The sequence below is a fragment of the Rutidosis leptorrhynchoides genome, chromosome 3 (genome assembly GCF_046630445.1).
Source record: "Rutidosis leptorrhynchoides isolate AG116_Rl617_1_P2 chromosome 3, CSIRO_AGI_Rlap_v1, whole genome shotgun sequence".
NCBI lineage: Eukaryota > Viridiplantae > Streptophyta > Magnoliopsida > Asterales > Asteraceae > Rutidosis > Rutidosis leptorrhynchoides.
In genome coordinates this window covers 543,361,786-543,384,181 of record NC_092335.1, presented here as the reverse complement: position 1 = coordinate 543,384,181, position 22,396 = coordinate 543,361,786, and the positions used below count along the sequence as shown (strand labels likewise).

General features: G+C 35.8%; 1 protein-coding gene across 1 annotated transcript; it reads left to right on the top strand.

Moving 5' to 3' along the window:
• The first annotated feature begins 6,319 nt into the window (after positions 1 to 6,319).
• On the top strand, positions 6,320 to 20,563 carry LOC139901997 (nudix hydrolase 3-like). Its single transcript, XM_071884656.1, has 16 exons — positions 6,320 to 6,358; positions 8,234 to 8,320; positions 8,409 to 8,515; positions 8,617 to 8,788; positions 9,386 to 9,597; positions 9,683 to 9,764; positions 11,413 to 11,478; positions 18,436 to 18,513; positions 18,624 to 18,719; positions 18,806 to 18,912; positions 19,021 to 19,189; positions 19,309 to 19,392; positions 19,727 to 19,821; positions 19,924 to 20,014; positions 20,149 to 20,295; positions 20,481 to 20,563. Exons 1-16 carry the CDS (start codon positions 6,320 to 6,322, stop codon positions 20,538 to 20,540), a joined length of 1,692 nt encoding a protein of 563 aa, XP_071740757.1. The 3' UTR covers positions 20,541 to 20,563.
• Positions 20,564 to 22,396: the final 1,833 nt, after the last annotated feature.

The following is a 22,396-nucleotide window of genomic DNA, read 5'->3' as shown; positions in this document are numbered from 1 at the left end:
AATTCTTTCAGAAATACATCGGGAAATTCTTTTGCGACAGGAACATCATTGATGATCTTTTCTTCAGTTTGCACTTTCTCGACGTGTGCCAGAACAGCATAGTATCCTTTTCTTATTAGTTTTTGTGCCTTCAAATTACTAATAAGATGTAGCTTCGCGTTGCCCTTTTCTCCGTACACCATTAAGGGTTTTCCTTCTTCTTGTACAATGCGAATTACATTTTTGTAACATACGATCTCTGCTTTCACCTCTTTCAGCTAGTCCATGCCAATTATTACATCAAAACTCCCTAACTCAACTGGTATCAAATCAATCTTAAATGTTTCGCTACCCAGTTTAATTTCTCGATTCCGACATATATTATCTGCTGAAATTAATTTACCGTTTGCTAATTCGAGTAAAAATTTACTATCCAACAGCATCAATGGACAACTTAATTTAGCACAAAAATCTCTACTCATATAGCTTCTATCCGCACCCGAATCAAATAAAACGTAAGCAGATTTATTGTCAATAAGAAACGTACCCGTAACAAGCTCCGGGTCTTCCTGTGCCTCTGCCGCATTAATATTGAAAACTCTTCCGCGGCCTTGTCCATTCGTGTTCTCCTGGTTCGGGCAATTTCTAATAATGTGGCCCGGTTTTCCACATTTATAACAAACTACATTGGCATAACTTGCTCCGACACTACTTGCTCCACCATTACTCGTTTCGACACCATTTGTTCCTTTCGTTATGTTAACCCCTGGTCAGTAGACCTCACACTTCGTCGCGCTATGACCATTTCTTTTATACTTGTTGCAAAATTTGGTGCAGAACCCCGAGTGATACTTTTCACACCTTTGGCATAACTGCTTCTGATTGTTGTTGTTGTTGCGGTTGTTATTGTTGTTGGAATGATTGTTGTAGTTGCTGTTGTTATTGTTGTTGTTGTTGTTGTTGGGCCGTTTGTTGTAGTTGCGATTGATGTTGCGATTGTTGGGATAGTTGTTGCGATTATTGTTGTAATTGTTGTTATTGTTGTATTGGTGATTCTTATCACCGTTTTTCTCCTACTTTCTTTTGACTTGCTTCACATTGGGCTCTTCAGCCGCCTGTTCTTTAATTCTTTCCTCAATCTGGTTCACTAGTTTGTGAGCCATTCTACATGCCTGTTGTATGGAGGCGGGCTCGTGTGAACTTATATCTTCTTGGATTCTTTCCGGTAATCCTTTCACAAATGCGTCGATCTTCTCTTCCTCATCTTCGAACGCTCTCGGACACAATAGGCACAATTCTGTGAATCGTCTTTCGTACGTGGTAATATCAAATCCTTGGGTTCGTAACCCTCTAAGTTCTGTCTTGAGCTTATTGACCTCGGTTCTGGGACGGTACTTCTCGTTCATCAAGTGCTTGAATGTTGACCACGGTAGTGCGTAAGCATCATCTTGTCCCACTTGCTCTAGATAGGTATTCCACCATGTTAACACAGTACCTGTGAAGGTATGCGTAGCGTACTTCACTTTGTCCTCTTCAGTACACTTACTTATGGCAAACACCGATTCGACCTTCCCGGTCCACCGTTTCAATCCGATCGGTCCTTCGGTTCCATCAAATTCCAAAGGTTTGCAGGCAGTGAATTCTTTGTAGGTGCATCCTACACGATTTCCTGTACTGCTAGATCCAAGGTTATTGTTGGTATGTAGCGCAGCCTGTACTGCGGCTATGTTCGAAGCTAGAAAAGTACGGAATTCCTCTTCACTCATATTCACGGTGTGTCGAGTAGTCGGTGTCATTTTCTTCAAAATATTCAAATGGAACAAGTTAATCATATATAATATTAAGAGTAGTTAATAGTATTTCGTAGCATAATATGAACTCATTTATAAAAGCTTTTTCTTCATATTAGCGTTTTATAGTTTTCATTCGGGTAGTACCTACCCGTTAAGTTCATACTTAGTAGCTATTATACAATTCAACTACTACAATTCTATATGAAAAACTGATTATAATAATATTTCGCGTTCAAACTTTTACACAATATTTTACAAACTTACAATACCGCTTATTTTACATATAGCATGAAATATAGCATACAATAACTTTGATACAAGATAGTTGTGAAGATAATTCTAGCTAGTACACAAGTCGTTCAGCAAAGGTAATAAAGACACGTAATTCATACGTCCAGAAACAAGTCATGCATTCTGGTTTTACTAGGACTACTTCCCATCCTTGGTCTTGTGGAACATAACCGTTATGGCCGTTGATAAGATAGCGTGTTGTAACGTCGTCAAAGGGACGAGGGTTACGTAATGTCCAACAGTCCCGTAACAATCTAAAAACCTCATTTCTTACCCCAATTACCGACTCCGTCACTTGTGGGAATGTTTTATTTAATAGTTGTAGCCCGATGTTCTTGTTCTCACTTTGGTGAGAAGCGAACATTACTAACCCGTAAGCATAACATGCTTCTTTATGTTGCATTTTAGCCGCTTTTTCTAAATCACGAAGTCCTATATTCAGATATATTGAGTCAAAATAATTTCTTAACCCGTTGCGTAAAATAGCATTTGGGTTCCCCGCAATATATGCGTCAAAGTAAACACATCGTAACTTATGGATTTCCCAATGTGATATCCCCCATCTTTCGAACGAAAGCCTTTTATAAACCAAGGCATTCTTGGAACGTTCTTCGAACGTCTTACAAACTGATCTCGCCTTAAATAGTTGTGCCGAGGAATTCTGACCGACTGTAGACAAGATTTCATCAATCATGTCTCCGGGTAGGTCTCTTAAAATATTGGGTTGTCTATCCATTTTGTGTTTTTAAACTGTAAAATAGACAAGAGTTAGATTCATAAAAAAAATACTTATTAATACAAGCAATTTTTACATATATCATAAAGCATAAGCACACTATATTACACATATTACACCACACGAATACAACTATCTTATTCCGACTCGCTCGTTTCTTCTTCTTTGCTTTTGGTTCGTTTTGCCAAGTTTCTAGGGATATATGATGTTACCCTAATACGAGCCGTCGTTTTCCACATTGGTTTAGAAAAACCTGGTGGTTTAGAGGTTCCCGGGTTATTGTCACAACTTAAGAAATACGGGTGTTGACGATACATATAAAGTTCATCGGGTTTGGAATCAAATTTCTCTATTTTTATGCCCTTTCCCTTATTGTTCTCTTTTGCCTTATTAAATTGTGTTGGGGTAATTTCTATAACATCATCGGAATCCTTGTCGGGATCCGATTCATCGGAGAATTGGTAATCCTCCCAATACTTTGCTTCCTTGGCGGAAACACCATTGACCATAATTAACTTTTTGACACAGGAGAAAATGTCAAAAAGTTTGTTTGGCATGATATTGTATGCCGTTATGGGGTGCCAAGTGAAATAGTCAGTGATAACGACAAGCAATTTGCAGAAAATCCATTTCGGAGTTGGTGTGAAGAGCTGGGCATAAAGCAAAACTTTACATCTGTTGCTCATCCTCAAGTGAACGGACAAGTGGAGGTTACCAACAAGGAAATCGTTACTGGCATTAAGGCACGGTTGGGGCTAAGTCAAACTGGATGGGTGGATGAGCTGCCAAATGTATTGTGGGCACACCGGACGACGCCAAAGCGGAGCACGGGGGAAACACCTTTTAGTCTGGTATATGGAACAGAGGCAGTGATACCGGCTGAAATATGTGTGCCAACACAACGCATTATGGCATTTGATGTTGAGGCTAATTCTGAGGCGTTAAGGGAGAATCTCAACTTGTTGAAGGAAAGAAGGTTGATGGCCGCCATCCGGCAAGCAGATCACAAGCATAAAATGGCAAAATATTATAACAAAAAAGTGCAGCATGTGCAGTTTGAAGTAGGTGATTTAGTACTACGTGATAATGAGGCAAGCAGGCAAATCAAATTTGGAAAGTTAGCCCCAAAATGGGAAGGACCTTATAAGGTCACGAAAGTAAATCAGAATGGATCATACATGCTTGCTGCGCCTTCCGGCGAGCAATATGAAAGAGCTTGGAATGCAATGAATTTAAAGAAATTTTATGCGTAGAACTATATGCATGGACAGCTTGATCAACTGTCAAATGCATGAGATATAGTCATAAATGTAAAAGTTTCTTTAAGAATATGAATAATAGCAATTATTCTTATGGCAATATTTTTCACAAATTTTATCCGGCTAAGGATTTTTTAGCCCAGGTGTCACATAGCTGTGTGTCATCCCTACCCGCAGAAAGAAAGAAAGCCTTTCGGTGGTAGAAGTACAATCATACTCAAAATGGTTGTATCGATAGTGAGACATGTAGAACTCACTAAAGCATCGAAGCGATGAAACGAATCTACAAAAAATGTCATGACACAACTTATATACACAAAATGCAGAGCACAACGGAAAACGGATCTTAGTGTCCAGCAAAATATTTAAAGGCGAAAGTAATTCATAACTTTTCCTCATGAGTTTCATGACGGAAGGCGTATGACGGAGAATATGATTTTGATATTCATAACTATAATGATTGCAAAGTACAAATCTCAATATCTTGAGCATTGTTCATTACAACAATCTTACTAAGTTACAGCATATATTTCTAATATACATAACAAAATGCAATATTAAGTATTATAAAGCAGATGTATAACAACATAGTGTTTCATTCATCCTGTGGAGTATAATTCAATACATCATCTATTGTTACATCTGGCCTTTTACAAAGATTTTCAAGATCAGAAAACCTAATATTTTCTATTGAGGCACCGGCTGCATCAGCTTCTAAATCGGCATTTTCATTAATCTTTGATGTGATTACCTCAGGCAGAGGATTTGGTGGTAGTTTTCTTTTCATAAAATTGAAAAACTTTAACCGTTTAACAGATTTGGCAAGGCGGACAAACTCACGGATTCTGTGAGATAGTGCCTGACAGTTAAAGATACGCTCTACAAGCGCAGGAATGCCAGTTATCATTCGTCTTTCGTTCTCCTCTTTGGCTTTAAGCTATTTTTTCAACATGTTATTTTGCTCAAGCATTTTTTCGTTCTCCTTTACTAGTTCATCAATTTTGCTCAGATGCCGCTTTTCTCTGAAAGATAGTTCTTTGACTTGCTCCTTATACTCCGCCCTCTGACTGTTGCAATTTTCATAGTGCCTCTTCATTGTCTCGTATTACCTCTTTATCTCTGTGGCTATTCGTTCAGTCTTGGCTACTTTCTCCTTTTCAGCAGATAGCTCCTTATTTGTAGTGGCTTCACTGTTTTGCAAATCAGATAGGCGTTGAAGGTCATTCAAACCAGAAGCAATGTTCAGAATGATAATTTGTGCCTTAACCTTCTTGACATCTGCATCAGATAAATTGCTAAAGAATTGGGCTAGTGAAGGACACACCATGGCATTCAAAAAAGTCACGAAATCTTCGTACGAGTGTGGTGGTCCTTTTAAAAGGGAGGAAAGCATGTTTGTGTCAAGATTGGGAAGTGTAATTTGTTGTTGAGAAGAACTAGGGCCAGCTCCTTGTTGAGCGGATGACGGAGGAATTTGACCAGTTCTTCTCCTCTTGGCGGAAGGCGGAAGAGTTGTTAATGTAGTGTCTTGATGTGCTGCACTAGCTGTTGGAGATAAAGGAAAATTGTTATTTATAAAAGAGTTCCAATATGCTTCACAACATTTCAAAGGTGGCATAAAGTATAAGGAAGGGTTTGGATTATAAAATCCACCAGTACTGGGTATGCAAGAAAACAAGTACAGGTTTTGGTATGGAATTTTGCATAATTCAGTGTTGTCATTTTCATTACCCGAGGTACGACTTTCTCTAGAGGCAACTCGATTCATACCTATGTCTTCTTCTTCTTCTTCTTCTTCTTCTTCTTCATCTTCTTCATCTTCATCCTCCCTCATTACATCTGTTTTGGGGGTATCATCAATAATTTTCTCGGTAGTAAAGGTAAGCTGCGAATAAACCGATGACCGCATGGCGGTAAGCGGAGTAATTTCTGCAAAAAATTAAAAACTCACAGTGATTAAATGGATAAATAAAGAACATTTTATTTAAGCATATGTAGCAAAAGTAAATACTTACTCTTTTTCCCAGCAAGAACACAGGCATAGCCTTGTGAGATATCCCAATCTTGGCTCATGGATGTCAGCGAAATCATGTGTTCCCCATATTTAATGTCATTGATTTCTTCAGCTTTAATCCTTTTAAACAAAAGGTTTTCTTTGGTGACGAGTTTGGGAAAGGTAACAGATACGGTATGCGAGTATTTGCGCCATACTCGAGTAGCTGAGTATTGTTTATCAATTGCATCTTCATTAATAAAGATAAATGAAGCATACCAGTTGTCGCCTGGATGATCAAGTGCAGGTTTCAGAAACCCATGAACTTTATTGAAAGTGAACCAACCATTTTCATGGCGTGCTATACGAACCAAATGGCAAAATATCCGAATTGATGGTTCAATGCTCCTTGCGTGACAATACATTTCAAAAATCAAGATCTTTCGAATTGATGCTGGTTCGAATTGACCAACAGCAACACCGTAAAATTTGCAAACTTCTAAGAAGAAGGGTGTAAATGGCAGACGTAAGCAAAATTTGAAGATTGAAAGGCCATAAATAGCAACCTTGCCACGGGGCGGTGAGTAGGCTCTGGCATTAATTGCAGGAATCACTAGTTCAACACCAGCTAATCTAGGAAAATGTTGCAGTAGCTCGCTTAAATATCTCTCATTTACTTTGCTAGGAATAGCTGCAACATCCTTTACGGCTGCCATTAATGTTCTAATGAAACAGGAGGTAACGAAGGTATTGATGGAAGAAGATGAATACTGTAGAAGAAAGTTGTAAAAGTAAATGATCGGTTAGGGTTTATGGTGGTTAAAAAGCAAAAAGATATAATAGCTGTAATCAGTGGTGATTTTGGGGGTTTTGTTTTCAGCCACACACGTGTAAGGACAAGATAAAAAGGTGAGTACATCGAAAAGTCTTTTTACAGCTAGAGGCGCGTGCGATATAAGCAATCATCATAATGTCAGTAAAAATCGCCTATCATTTAATGCCTGTGATGTGCTTCCCAATGCAAAAAGAAAACGTGAAGACTTGGTTGGCATGCGTTATTCTAAGTTTAACAACTTAATCAATTTTCAAATGCTTAAGTCATTAAACTGGAGGGACTTAATGGTGTATCCTATCGTATACACGCATAAAAGGCATAATGGTTGCATAAAAGTAGCATCAGGAAGGCTGGAAACAACAGTTTTGTGGACCGCCCACCGTTCTCCGCTGTACAGGCTGCTCCGTCATGCGTAAGCCCTGAAGGCCGCCTAGCGCGTAAGCCCTGGCCGGAGAACGCCACCTTCAGCGTAAGTTTCGGATCACAAATAACAGAACGGATCATCATTTGACACGTGTCCCCGAGCAATCTGGTGGATCTGACACTATAAATAGACCCCTTGGGTCGTCATTTTACATAGTTCAGATATTCTGACAACTTTGAGAGCTGAGACTTCACTTCTCTTTCTTTCTCTACTTTCTCTCACTAGAAGTCATCCGGCTAGCACTTTTACACTCTAAGGACGACAGATTGATTAAGCCACCCCACAAGTTTCTACACTTGTGATCCGGGTCTGCAGGGATTATTTCTCGAGGGTAAAAATCAATCGGCAACACTCCGCCCTCCTAAAGCTAGATTACTTCTAGTATCTTGTTGGCACACTAAACCTTACCTCATAAGGAAATAGATGTTAACAGACCCGTTCCTTCAGTTTTTTTATAAGACTCAATAGGTTGGAGAGAAACACATTTGGATCGTTTTTTAAGTTTTAATTTACATTTTTAGGCTTAATTTTTCTCAAGACCCAATTGACCTGAAAGCTTGACCCATTTGACCTGAATTTGAGTGTATGGGTCACAATTGCCAGGTCTATCAATTATTTACCTTCTAAGATATATTATTTCCCCATACATGTTATTGACAATTTCCATGGTCGATTTATTCGGTCAAAGTTGTCAACAATCCACTTTAGTCGGTCAAAGTCGAACTTATTAGTGGAAAGTCAGATATATTTGTTCAACATCGGTCAAAGTAGGTCATATATAAAAAGTCAAAGTTGGTCAACATCTAACTAGTCTCGGACTTGGCCAATTAGTCCCTACAAGGTCCCGACCGACTAGTCCCAAGTAATGACTTTTACAACCATGGTTATTCCTGTAGTAATTTAATTGAAGTCTTATCTGATAGTTGACTGATTTGACCGAGGAGGACAAGGAAGTTCTGCTTTTACTCATTGAAGCTGCAAAAATAATAGACAATGTATATCACCAGCAGGTTTGTTTTAGTAAACATCTACAACATATTCATTGTTGTATGTGACACTTTAAAGTTAAGGTGAAGGTCACCTTGTATTTTGTATCAGGTATGGTACAGCAATCCGACTTTAAGGGAATGGCTAAACGAGCTTGTTCATATATCTGAGCTGGACATGTTAAAACAAAAGTATTACTTGTTAAATAAGAGTCCATGGTTAGATCCTGATCCTAAAAGTACTATGTAGAATGTTTCATATATAATTCTATATATATAGGATTTGCTCGTATTATAATATAATTAACGTTTTTTGACAGGTCATCTATTGATCAAAATGAAGCGTATTTGACAACTCGAGACTTTCCAGTGAAGTTGGTTCCGGAAGCAACAAAAGCAGTCAGTTATTGGAAAGGCGTTGAATACAAAGCTGCATTTCCTATACAGAGACCACCTGGTGCAAACTTTTATCCTCCTGACATGGATAAAACGGTATACGGATTTGTTTATAATATATGGATTTGTATGTTATATGCATTTGTGGCATAGGTTTCTATGTTCTTAAAGATATACGTTATTATTTTTGATAAATTTACTTAAAATTCGGTCGAGTTGGGCTATCCTTAATCTCATTTAGGTCAATCTGGTTAAATGAATTCTTTTAGCAAATAAGGAATGTTCCAGATGGGCGGAGCGGGCCTAATGGGTTGAAAGTCACTTAGAGTATTCATATGTCATACAACCTCTAAAATAGCTTTTCTATCAGCTGGTTGAATGTTTTTGTAGTCATAACTATATTAATATTTATTTTTGCATTAAATCTACCCAAGATAGTATAGTGGTTCGGAGTCTGATATCCTTACAAAAGATCTCGGTTTCAAAGCTCACTAGCAGCATACATTGAGGTGGCTAGCGAAATGGGTCAGAAAAGGTCACCAGATAACCCGGTTAGGACCTTCCCCGGGTAGTCTGAATAGGAAAACCATATCCGTTCCATTGCATTAAATATGACTTGAACCCAGTTTGGCTTACCCAACTTGCTCCATCTACTTAAGACTAACAATCTTCTTTGACTCTTTGTTATGCCAGGAGTTTGAGTTATGGTTAAACGGACTTTCAGAAAAAGACAAGAAAGACGCAACGGGATTTTTCAATGTTATTAGAAGGCATAATGATAATGATCCTCATTCAAGTAATACCAAAGATCTCTATATCGTACCATACTCCAAAGAATATTCCGCTTTGCTTTCAAAAGCGTCTGAATTATTGCATAAAGCAGGCGATCTGACAAGTTCACATAGGTACAACTTATTCCGGATCATTCAGCTTCTAACATATTGGCATTTTATGGTTTGAATTCTATTGAATATATTCATGATTTTGTAGTTTGAAGAGACTGTTACATACCAAGGCTGATGCTTTCCTCTCAAATGATTATTACGACTCTGATATAGCCTGGCTGGAATTGGTTAGTGCCCATTTCACTTCAATTATATATCAGTTATCACTATTTTTGAGCTAGTAATGAACTCACTCGACTTAACGTTAAACAATTGTTTGTGTAATGAGAAGACAATCAAACGTTAGCCTGACACCGGTTTATTTTTAAGTCAAACTAAGTATGCTCATGACATACTTACTCGAGCAAAATTGCTTGATTCTAAGCCGGCTGCAACCCCGTTAGCTACTGCAGAAGTTTTCACCACCCAAGGTATTGCGTTCTCTGATCACACCTTATATCGATCACTTGTGGGAGCTCTTCAATATCTCACTATCACGCGTCCTGACATTTCCTACGCTGTTAATCAAGTGAGTCAGTTTCTTCATGCTCCAACGGTTGATCATTTTCAAGCTGTTAAACGTATTATTCGTTATGTCAAAGGCACTTTACCGTACGGTCTCACGTTGAGTCATGCTCGACAACCAACTATTCTTGGGTATTCTGATGCTGATTGGGCACGTTGTATAGAAACACGTCGCTCGACGTATGGTTATTCTATATTTCTAGGAGGAAATCTCGTCTCTTGGAGTGCCAAGAAGCAACCTACCGTATCTCGCTCTAGTTGTGAATCTGAATATCGCGCACTTGCTAATACTGCAGCAGAAATTGTTTGGATTACTCATCTTCTTCGTGAGCTTTATGTCTTACCTCCGGATCGTCCAACAATTTTGTGTGATAATAAAAGTGCGTTGTTCTTAAGCCAAAATCCAGTTTCTCATAAGCGATCTAAGCATATTGATATTGATTATCATTTTGTTCGTGAGTTAATTGCTTCTGGTCAACTTTACACCAAGTTTGTGCCTACTACACACCAACTTGCAGACATCTTCACAAAGAGTCTCCCAAAACTGTTGTTTGAGAGTTTCCGCGCCAAGCTTCATGTCGGGCCACCGCCAGTTCGCTTGAGAGAGGGTAATGTAGGGAATCGTGGCCAAACAGAATTAACAATTAATTTGGATAACTCGTGTATACGTAATACACAAAAAAAAGCCGTAGCTATTTTCTTATTCCACGTTAAAAATAATAACTCAAAAACTAAATACAATTATTGTAATGCTCGTGATATATAGTTACAAACAGAAAGATAGCAAACAGAATAGATAAGGACAAATATTTAAATTCAACTAATAGATAAGACTTTTATTATCTAATAGATAGATATGGACGACCCCTTCCAATTACTTTTGTTCCCACACCAACTCTTTTGACCAGCTCCAGATTATATAATAGGCCCATTGCACTCCCTTGGCCCAACAACATATAACCAAAGCCCACACAATCCAAACAGTCAGCTACATCAACTGGGCCAGGCCCAAGCGACCCATCCTTATCTGCATCAGGGGGGGGGGGGGGGGGGGGGGGGGGGGGGGGGGGGGGGGGGGTTTGATTAAGGATAAATTTAGAATGAATATTATTCCTAAAGATAATGGGATTACTTAGTCCCAAAGTATAGGAAATCTTCTTGTATTTTCCTTTTACATTCCTTGTATTTGTATATAAATATGATCAATATACAACCCACTAAAGGGGTGTGGAGATTTAATCTTATAAAACGTGTGTCGTATTTTGTTTTTGTTAAAAAACTATAATAGCATTTACCTTTAATCTTCCTAAGGATTCTAAGCTGGATGTTACTATTGGACCATACGAGACTTATGATGATGCTCTGTTTGGATACAAGGTATTATGATATCTTCTTATTTAGTGTATGTACTATAGGTCTGCTATACGATTAGTAGATTCAGTTTTGTCTCTTTTTCGCATTTAACAGTTTTGTTTCAAATCTTATACTAGTAAGTACTTATAGGCATCAGAAAATGGTGTTTATTTTTGGTGCATTATTCATTAAATTTATGTATTTTTTTTTTCTTTTTTTTTTTTATGTTATGTACATCCAGGGGCGAAGCCAGGATTTATACTTGAGGGTGGCTTGACTAATTAATGTGGTTCGGATCTCCCGCCAGAAAGCGCGTGTTGCGTATATAATGAACAAGATTTATACAGCAATTAATGTTTTTTTCCTAACAGACAATTACTTGGAATCACTTACGGTAAGTGATTCCAAGTAATTGTCTGTTAGGAAAAAAAACATAAATTGCTGTAATGGTAAAAAAAAATGTTGTAATGGAAAGACATCATAATCTGTGTGTCAACTAAATATTACATGTCAAAAACAAGGGGATGATTCTAACACACCCTTTTTTGATCCTCACACACCTATTTTAACCTTTTACTCTTCTAATAATACTTCATTTCTTTAAATTGGTGTGAGGATAAAAAAGTGTGTGTGAGAATCATCCCCAAAAACAAACATATATATTTTCTTAATTAAATTTTAAAATATGTTCCACTTTTAAAAGAACTTATTTATAGTTTTGTTTACCAACAATCATTCAAAATAGCCAATATGTTAAAGTTGTACAGTTTTATACTAAAAAAAAAAAAAATTGAACTATCACCATAAATTAATTACAGTATTATTTTCCACTTAAACCTTTTTGTTTGATAGAAATTGAAGAGTACCATTATTTTTTACTTGTTATAATTCAGTAGGCTTATAACTACCTTTAGTGGTTTGATTCTTGATTTAGAATACTAATAATGAAGTGTAAGAACAAAGATGATAATGGAGAGAAAGAAAGAAACACTTTGTAAGTGTGAGAAAATGGTGCAAGTTTAATGCTTGCATTCATGAGTATTTATAGCCTAAAATCTCAATATAAAAATACATACTTTGTGTACCAAAATTGACTATATGTATACACCAAAATTGACTATCCATATCTATATTATTATTATTATTATAACACTCCCCCTTGGATAGCAATTTTATTTTGTTGAAGATCAACTATAAATTACTGCCTCGTTAAAAACCTTGCTAAAGAAAACCCAGTGGGAAAAAACTTTAGCTAAGGGAAAAAGAGTGCAGCATGGAGTTGACTCCCCCTCAAGTAGACATCGCTTCAGCTGTTACATCTTTTGAACATGTCTCATGCCAATGTTATGAACGTGTGTTCTGAAAATAGCAGTTGGAAGTGCTTTCGTGAAAAGATCAGCAGAGTTTTTGCTGGATTGAACATATCTCATTTCAATCTCGTTGTCCTTAATGAGATTTTGAGTGTATGAGAAGAATCTAGGAGGTATGTGTTTGGTTCGGTCACTTTTGATATACCCTTCTTTCATCTGTGCTATGCAAGCTGCATTATCTTCATAGATAATTGTTGGACTTTTATCGCGTTCTAGTCCACAAGAATCAGTAATGATTTGTGTCATTGATCTCAACCAAAAACATTCCCGAGTAGCTTCATGTAATGCAATCACTTCGGCATGATTTGACGATGTAGCAACAAGTGTTTGTTTTTGAGAACGCCATGATATTGCAGTACCTCCATTTAGGAATACATATCCAGTTTGAGATTTAGCTTTATGTGGATCAGATAAATAACCTGCATCTGCATAACCAACCAAATCTTGTTTTGATTCGTTAGAATAAAATAATCCTAAATCAGTAGTTCCTCGAAGGTATCGAAATATGTGTTTGATCCCATTCCAGTGTCTTTTGGTAGGAGCAGAGCTGAACCTTGCCAACAAATTAACTGCAAAAGAAATGTCAGGTCTTGTACAATTTGTAAGATACATAAGAGCTCCAATTGCACTAAGATATGGTACTTCTGGTCCAAGAATGTCTTCTTGATCTTCACATGGACGAAATGGATCAGCTTCAACATTGAGTGATCTAACAACCATAGGAGTATTTAATGGTTTTGCCTTGTCCATATTGAAACGTTTCAAAATCTTTTCAGTATATGTTGTTTGATGTACAAGTAAACCATTAGGCATATGCTCAATTTGTAAACCAAGGCAATACTTGGTTTTTCCGAGATCTTTCATTTCAAATTCTTTCTTTAGAAGTTGAATGGCTTCATGGATCTCTTTATTTGTACCTATGATGTTAAGATCATCAACATAAACAGCTATGATCACATATCCGGATGTTGTTTTCTTAATGAAAACACAAGGGCAAGTAAGGTTATTTGTATACCCTTTGCTTATCAAGTAATCACTTAATCGGTTATACCACATACGTCCCGATTGTTTTAACCCATATAAAGATCTTTGTAATTTAATCGAATACATTTCTTTGGGTTTTGCATTTGATGCTTCTGGTACCTTAAATCCTTCAGGTATCTTCATATATATATCACTATCAAGTGATCCATATAGGTAAGCAGTCACAACATCCATGAGATGCATTTCTAAATTTTTAGAAACTGCCAGACTGATTAAGTACCTAAAAGTAATTGCATCCATAACAGGGGAATAAGTTTCTTCATAATCAATTCCCGGTCTTTGAGAAAAACCTTGAGCTACAAGTATAGCTTTATACCTTGTAACTTCATTTTTCTCATTTCTTTTTCGGACAAAAATCCATCTGTATCCTACAGGTTTCACATCTTTAGGAGTGAGAATGATGGATCCGAAAACTTTTCTTTTATTGAGTGATTCTAATTCAGCTCGTATTGCTTCTTTCCATTGAGCCCAATCATGTCTATTTTGACATTCAACCATAGATGTTGGTTCTGGATCATCATCATTATTCATGATGTCATATGCAACATTAAATGAAAATTTCTCATCAAGATTTTTCATTTCATTTCGGTTCCATAATATTTTTGAATATGCATAATTGATTGCAATTTCTGTATTGACATCATCAATCTCCTCTGCAGTAGGAGTACTGATTTGTGGTTCTTCTTGAACACTTTCTTTTACTTCATTATCAGCTGATTTTCTTTTTCGAGGATTTTTATCCTTTGAACCGATTGGTCTTCCACGTTTCTGACGTGGCAAAGATTCATGAGTGACGTTATTGCCAGCTTTTGGAATTTCAATTCGAGCTGGAGTATTTACTGCTGGTATATATGATTTTGTCACCGTTTTTGTATCTGTAAATGCATCAGGCAATTGATTTGCAAGTTCTTGTATATGCATTATCTTTTGAACTTCTGTCTCGCATTCTTTTGTGCGAGGATCAAGATACTTTAATTGAGGTTCACACCATGAAACATCATTTTCTTTATTTTTCATTTCTCCCCCTAATCTAGGGAACAATGTTTCATTAAAATGACAATCAGCAAAACGTGCTGTAAAAACGTCACCTGTCATAGGTTCAATATACCTTAATATTGAAGATGTTTCATATCCAACATATATTCCCAACCTCCTTTGAGGACCCATTTTTGTACGTTGTGGTGTCGCAATTGGAACATACACTGCACAACCAAATGTTCTAAGATGGGAAATATTTGGCTCTTGACCAAAAGCAAGTTGTAGGGGGGAATATTTATGACTTGCACTTGGTCTGATGCGAATCAATGCAGCAGCATGTAAAATTGCATGACCCCATATAGATACAGGGAGTTTTGTTCTCATTATCAATGGTCTAGCGATTAACTGTAAACGTTTAATCAATGACTAGGCTAAACCATTTTGTGTATGCACATGAGCAACAGAATGTTCAACAACAATTCCTATAGACATGCAATAGTCATTAAATGCTTGAGATGTAAATTCACCAGCATTATCAAGTCTCACCCTTTTAATGGTGTAATCAGGAAAATGAGCTCTCAATTTAATAATTTGGGCAAGAAATTTTGCAAATGCCACATTACGGCTTGATAACAGACAAACATGAGACCATCTGCTAGATGCGTCTATTAGAACCATGAAATATCTAAATGGTCCACATGGTGGATGAATTGGTCCACATATATCACCTTGAATTCTTTCAAGAAACATTGGTGATTCTTTCTCAACCTTAAGTGGTGAGGGTCTAGTTATCAATTTTCCAAGAGAGCAAGATGTACATGGAACCATTGTATCATGATGGATTTTTCTATCCTTTAGTGGATGTCCATGAGTACATTCAATAATCCTTTTCATCATTGTTGATCCTGGATGGCCTAATCTGTTATGCCATAAACTGAATACACCAGGATCAATATATTTTTCGTTAACTACCATATGTATTTCTGGTACATTTATATGTGTATAATGTAATCCAGAACTAAGTCTTGGCAGTTTTTCAACCACATGACTCTTGTCAGTGATACTTAAATATTTCTCATTTTCTGTTGTCACTGACTGATAATCATACCCGTTAAGGTATATGTCGGAGAAACTCAATAAATTTCTGCTTGACTTGGGAGAAAATAAGGCATCATTTATTAAAAATTTTGTACCATTTGGTAGTATGAAATTTGCCTTTCCTATCCCTTTTATCAAGTTAGCAGGTCCTGATATTGTATGTATAGTTCCTTCCGTTGGTTTTAGATCAATAAAATATTTCTCGGATTTAAGTATAGTGTGTGTAGTTCCACTGTCTGCTATACAGAGATCTCCACCACTTGATTGATGTTGTATTCCAGCAAAATTCATATTGAACTTCATATATAAGAAATAAATAGTGAGTACATTAATATTACACAATATTTTAAACGCAAATAGATAGTACTGAAACATTTAGCAAACATAATGACAAAGACAGACGATATTAAATCGTTTATTTTTCAAAAGACACACAACTTAAACATTCAAGAAATCTTCATATAAATCAGATGGTTTCTCAGTGACTGTTGGATCAATATTATCCACAAAATTTACTTCCTTTTCTTTACCTTTCAGCGAATCCTGATACATCTTAACAAGATGTTTAGATGTTCGGCAAGTATTAGCCCAGTGGCCCATTCTACCACATCTGTAGCAAGATTCTTCAGAATTTTTAGAAGAATTTTCTTCAACATCTTGTTTAATGGGCTTGTTTTGTGGTTGATATTTATATTTTCGTGGATTACTATTTCTTTGACCACCACGGCTACGACCACGACCACGTCCACGCCCATTACCATTACCATAAGGATGGTTTCTACCATAGTTATGGCTTTTGGCATGATGATGGTGATGGTTATTATAACCACGACCTTGCCCGCGTCCTTGTCCCTGTTTATAATTATTTGCAGTATTTGCTTCAGGGATTGCAAGTGTACCAGTAGGACGGGATTGCTGATTTTTCATTAATAGCTCATCATTTTGCTCTGCAACTAAGAGATATGAATTAAGTTCAGGATATGTTTTGAACTTTAGCATTCTCAAATTTCTTTGCACTGTGATGTTTGCAGCATTCATTGTGGAGAAAGTTTTCTCCATCATGTCTGCATCACTAATTTCATGTCCACAGAATTTAAGTTGTGAACATGTATTATACAGAGCTGAGCTGTATTCATTTACTTTCTTAAAGTCTTGGAACCTTAATGTTCTCCATTGTTCCATTGCAGCTGGAAGTAAAATTTCTCTTTGATTATTGAATCTGCTTTTGAGACCTTCCCATAAAACATGGGGATCTTCTACAGTCACATAATTATTTTGTAAGCATTCATCAATATGTTGATGAATAAAGCAACATGCCGTAGCTTGTTCTTTTTCAGAACAAGTGTTGTTTTCATTTATGGTTTCAAGAATGCCCATTGATTTAAGATGCATTTTTACTTTTATAACCCATGGCATGTAGTTGTTTCCAGTTGATTCTAAAGGAGTAAATTTAAGCTTTTCCAGATTCGACATTTTCTATTATCAAAAATTAAAATAAACATCATGATAAATTAGAGTCAATTTATATTCATAAGTATATAAACATTAAACATAAATTTAATATAACATAAATGATAAGTAGGTGACAGTGTCGACCATGTGTAAGCAATCATAAATAAATGTTATATAACAAAAATATAAATATTAGTAAACATAAATGAAAATTTGGCGACAGTGTCGACCATATATTTTTTCAGGTGGTATAACCGACCTATATCATTCTGGTGGTATAACCGACCATATATCATTTTGGTGGTATAACCGACCATATATCATTTTGGTGGTATAACCGACCATATATCATTTTGGTGGCAGAGCCAACCATATTTAGTATTAAGATTATCGTGCTGATAACGTGTTATAATTCAGTAGGCTTATAACTACCTTTAGTGGTTTGATTCTTGATTTAGAATACTAATAATGAAGTGTAAGAACAAAGATGATAATGGAGAGAAAGAAAGAAACACTTTGTAAGTGTGAGAAAATGGTGCAAGTTTAATGCTTGCATTCATGAGTATTTATAGCCTAAAATCTCAATATAAAAATACATACTTTGTGTACCAAAATTGACTATATGTATACACCAAAATTGACTATCCATATCTATATTATTATTATTATTATAACATTACTAACAATTAAAAAAAAAATGGAGTAGTTGTCTCTTTTTAATTAAACTTATCATCACATACGATGTATTTAATATTTAAAGTTAAATGACACATTTTTAGTTTTTAGGGGTTATAATGGAATGTAAAGTATTAAGTAAGGGTTCTAATTGCAAAATGACAAAAGTCTTCATCTTCCCCAAAACATGTCAAAACCCACCTGCCCTTTCTTACTTTTATCACCTACAATCAAAATCAAAATAGTCTATTAAAATATAGCAGTAAGATACAAGTACCCGCCTAAAGTTAAGGGTGGCAAAGCACCCCTAAACCACCCTACTAGCTCCGCCAGTACATCATATTTTATCTCTTTGTGCATTTAGGCGACATTTGAGGCATTTATCGGAGTTCGAGATGATAAATCAACTGCTCAAGTTAAACTCTTTGGGGATCACTTGAAGGTAGAATATAAAAGATTCTTTCATCATCAAGTTTACCAATTTTCAACTTAATTATTGATGCTTTTGTCTACTTAATAAATTTTGCACTTGATTAATATATGTTTATATAGCATATGGAACAAAATCTTCCAATAGACGGCATATACAAATCAGAAGATGTGATATCTGCACCTATTCGAGTCATTCAGCTTGTTTATAATGCAGGGGTAAGCCCTGTTTTTATATCTATGACTTTGAGAAAGCATTTGATACCGAGTATTTTTTGTTATATAATATTAAAATGTTAATGAAGGATGTGAAAGGAACTCAACCTGCTGCCTTTAATCTTCCGAATGACGAGCGTATTGTAAAAGAACGTGGTTCGTCAATGGTCATGCTGAAGAATATTTCCGATGCCAAGTATATTCATTAATATATGAACATATTTTTGAATACTAAAGCTAATACCATATTAAATTTTAAGCAGTAACAACAAAACAATACTTGAATTTATTTATCCCTAAACAGATTCGAGCTAATTCTTAAGCCTATAGCCGAGTTGTGTATTATTAAAGAGCAGCAAGAGCTAGTTGACTCCGAATCGTTTTTTACGTTCATTATTTGTCACGAGTGCTGTCACGGAATTGGACCACATACAATAACACTACCAAGTGGTCAAAAGTCTACTGTCAGATTGGTCAGTTTATCGACCTTGCTACACATTGAAGCTTTGTTTAGTTTCTTTTTTGACATTAACGAGTTACATCATTTAAGATAACATAGCTCAACAGTTTCTTTATTTATATGATGAAACAGGAACTAAAAGAACTACACTCGGCTCTTGAAGAAGCTAAAGCTGATATTGTTGGCCTTTGGGCTCTTAATTTCCTTATTACAAAGGTTATCCTAATATCTTAAGGACTAACAAAGCTCTTAACGATAACTATTAGAGCTTTCGTTAAGCTATATAAAACGTTACATAACCACCAAATATATAACTGCTAAAAACAATTGTTTTATGCTCCTTAATGAAAACTCCTTAATAAATAAAGACTGTCATTAAAAAAATCCATATCTTAATCCAAAACTTTCATCAGAATCCTAACTTATAACTTAAATGTAATATAGTGATTGACTATGTTATACTATCCTAACTTATGACTTAAATGTAATATAGTGATTGACAATGTTATACTATACATTTAGTTTGACTTTTTTCATTGGGGTTGACCAGGGTTTACTTCCAGAGATCCTGATGAAGCAGGTTTATGTTTCTTTCCTTGCTAGTTGCTTTCGCTCAGTACGTTTTGGGTTAACAAAAGCTATTGCGTAAGTCGTCTACTTACCAGTTTTTTTTTTTGGTAACTTTATTATATTCATGTAACTGTTTGAAAATTATACTAGTAATCAATTATCATTCATGTTTGTCAGCAAAGGACAAGCACTACAGTTTAATTGGTTATTGGAGAAAGGGGCCTTTGTTTTGAATGCTGACCAAACATTCTCTGTTGATTTTGATAAGGTATGCATCCCTAAAGTCTCAGATAAATATAAAAGGCTTTTCTTTTTACCCATTTCTTGAATAAGATAAGATAACAAATGAAATAGCCAATGAAAATATCTTTATTTATTTGAATCGTTACGTTTGTTATACAGATTACTGGTGCAGTTGAGACCTTAAGTAGGGAAATACTTACAATACAAGCGAAAGGCGATAAAGATTCAGCAGGAAAGCTTCTTGCAAAGTATGGTGTAATGTCACAATCTTTGAGCATTGTTGTTGAAAAATTGGCAAAGGTTCAGGTAAATTTTAACCATATTTCACAGTTTTAGCTTTCCGATTTTGCAACTTATGTTTACAACAACAAAAAATATTACTATCCTCTAAGGGTGAGTGTCGTAGATCTTAATGGTAGTTATTACATCATAACAACTTTTTCTATATGTTTAAATGATCTGATTTATAATATATTAATATTAATTTACAGGTTCCAGTTGATCTAGCACCTGATTTTCCAATTGTTACCACCTTACTGCAAGGAAAGTAAACTGCTTTTGTGGCCTGTCGACTTATTTAAATGATTTAGAAGTAACTGATGGCTCCCAGTTACATATCAAGTGTATGTGTGTGCCAAATACATAACACTTATGTAGCTCAAGTGCCTCTTAATAAATTGATGTGACTTGAAACAAATGCATTTAATGCGAGTTTAATTTAGTTAACATTATTAAATGTTCTCTTAAAATTTTGTTTATGTAATTTGTTGTGTGATTATGGAAAACTTCATCCCATCACAGCTACGGGAGATGGAGATATCCATATCACATACACTTTCTTTGAGGGTCTTGAACTTTATAGATCCTTCCTCTCTACCTTACCTCCGTTCTCGGTTGACTTGGTGAATGAGGAAATGGTAGAGCTAGGTATTTTTAATGGAGGAATTGCTAAATATGACAGACTTGCAAGCCAGACAGTATAGTATAGTATCTTCGAGATAGACTTTTATCTATTTATTTTATACTGTTGTAGTAAGTATTGGATTAAATAGTTATGGTATGAAAAAGGGTTAAAGCTATAAATAGGCATGTACTTACATTTTTGTTCTAATGTAGGTTATATATTCCGAAAAATACCAATGTCGGCTATATACTTTCAAAAAGTGTACTCATCTCAACAAAAATGACTTGCTACCGGCTAAACTGGTAAAAATGATTATGTGGATTTTTTTTCTTTTAAATATGACATGAAAAAAAAAACCTGCAACTTGTTCTTCCATAAATAGGCTATATACTTTCATTTTTGTTCCAATGTAGGCTATATACTCCAAAAAAATACCAATGTAGGCTATATACTTTAAAAAAGTGTACTTATGACAACAATGAAAACCGCTCACGTTCTTCATCAAATTGTGAAATCGTTGTGGATTTTGAATTTTAATACTTCACAAAAGCTGTTAGTCGAGGCTATTGGAATCATTTTCAAGTAATTTGAAGCTCCGATTAGATGATGATGTTGATACTGTTGGTCCGGGTTACGGATCAAAACAACCATTAACGAGCAAGATCAAAGACGCAAGAGATAAAAACACGATGAATCAAAGTAAATCATTATATTCAATAAACGTTATACTTACAATTGATTAAACAGAGAAACATCAGTGGCCAGGGGAGATCGAGCATGATCTCCCCTATGCACAGGATCGCCGAATGCGGCTCTCCCAAATAGGGTTTAGACTGATCTCTTCACCCTAAAGACACACATAAACTGATATATATAGACGACCTAGACTTAGGTTGCCCTAATGGGCCTATCGACATGAATAGCCCAACAGTTATATATGCTCCTATAACTGATCAGTTTTACGTGTGTATATAAACTAGGTGTACAATGTATGAATATACGTTATTCGCCCAGTGACGGCCATACAAAATATGCATCAACAAATTTCCCCTTGGAGGTTGCTGGCGAATGATTGTAAACACCTCTTGCAATCTTCAGTCAATTTCTGCTATAGTACCATTGTGAATCACAAGCTCCATCAAAAGTCTTCCAGAATACGTGAAAACCCAAACTTCGAACATCAATTGAAACAACCCAACCCGTATTAAAACCGGCCCATAAAAATTTTTCCTTTTAATACGCGTTAAATAATACTTTAGGTCCCATTACACAAATTTCCAAAACATATTTGTTACCAAAGTAAGTTCAACGAACTTAAAACATACATTAATAATTTAAACTCCTTAATACAATGGTTCATTAATTAAATCGTAAACCGGTTATAATCATTATGACCTGACTAGTTATGTTTACACAAAACCGAGCATGGTGATTTGGGACTACGCTACCCAAATCCTAATCGAATACAAAAGCAAGATCTTCTAAAGCAACCTAGCCAAGATC

Coding starts and splice junctions, on each gene's coding strand:
- LOC139901997 (XM_071884656.1), top strand. CDS start 6,320: ATGAAGCATACCAGTTGTCGCCTGGATGATCAAGTGCAG. Junction 18,514..18,623: donor TCTTTGGGGATCACTTGAAG/GTAGAATATAAA, acceptor ATGTTTATATAG/CATATGGAACAAAATCTTCC. Junction 20,015..20,148: donor TCTCTGTTGATTTTGATAAG/GTATGCATCCCT, acceptor TTTGTTATACAG/ATTACTGGTGCAGTTGAGAC.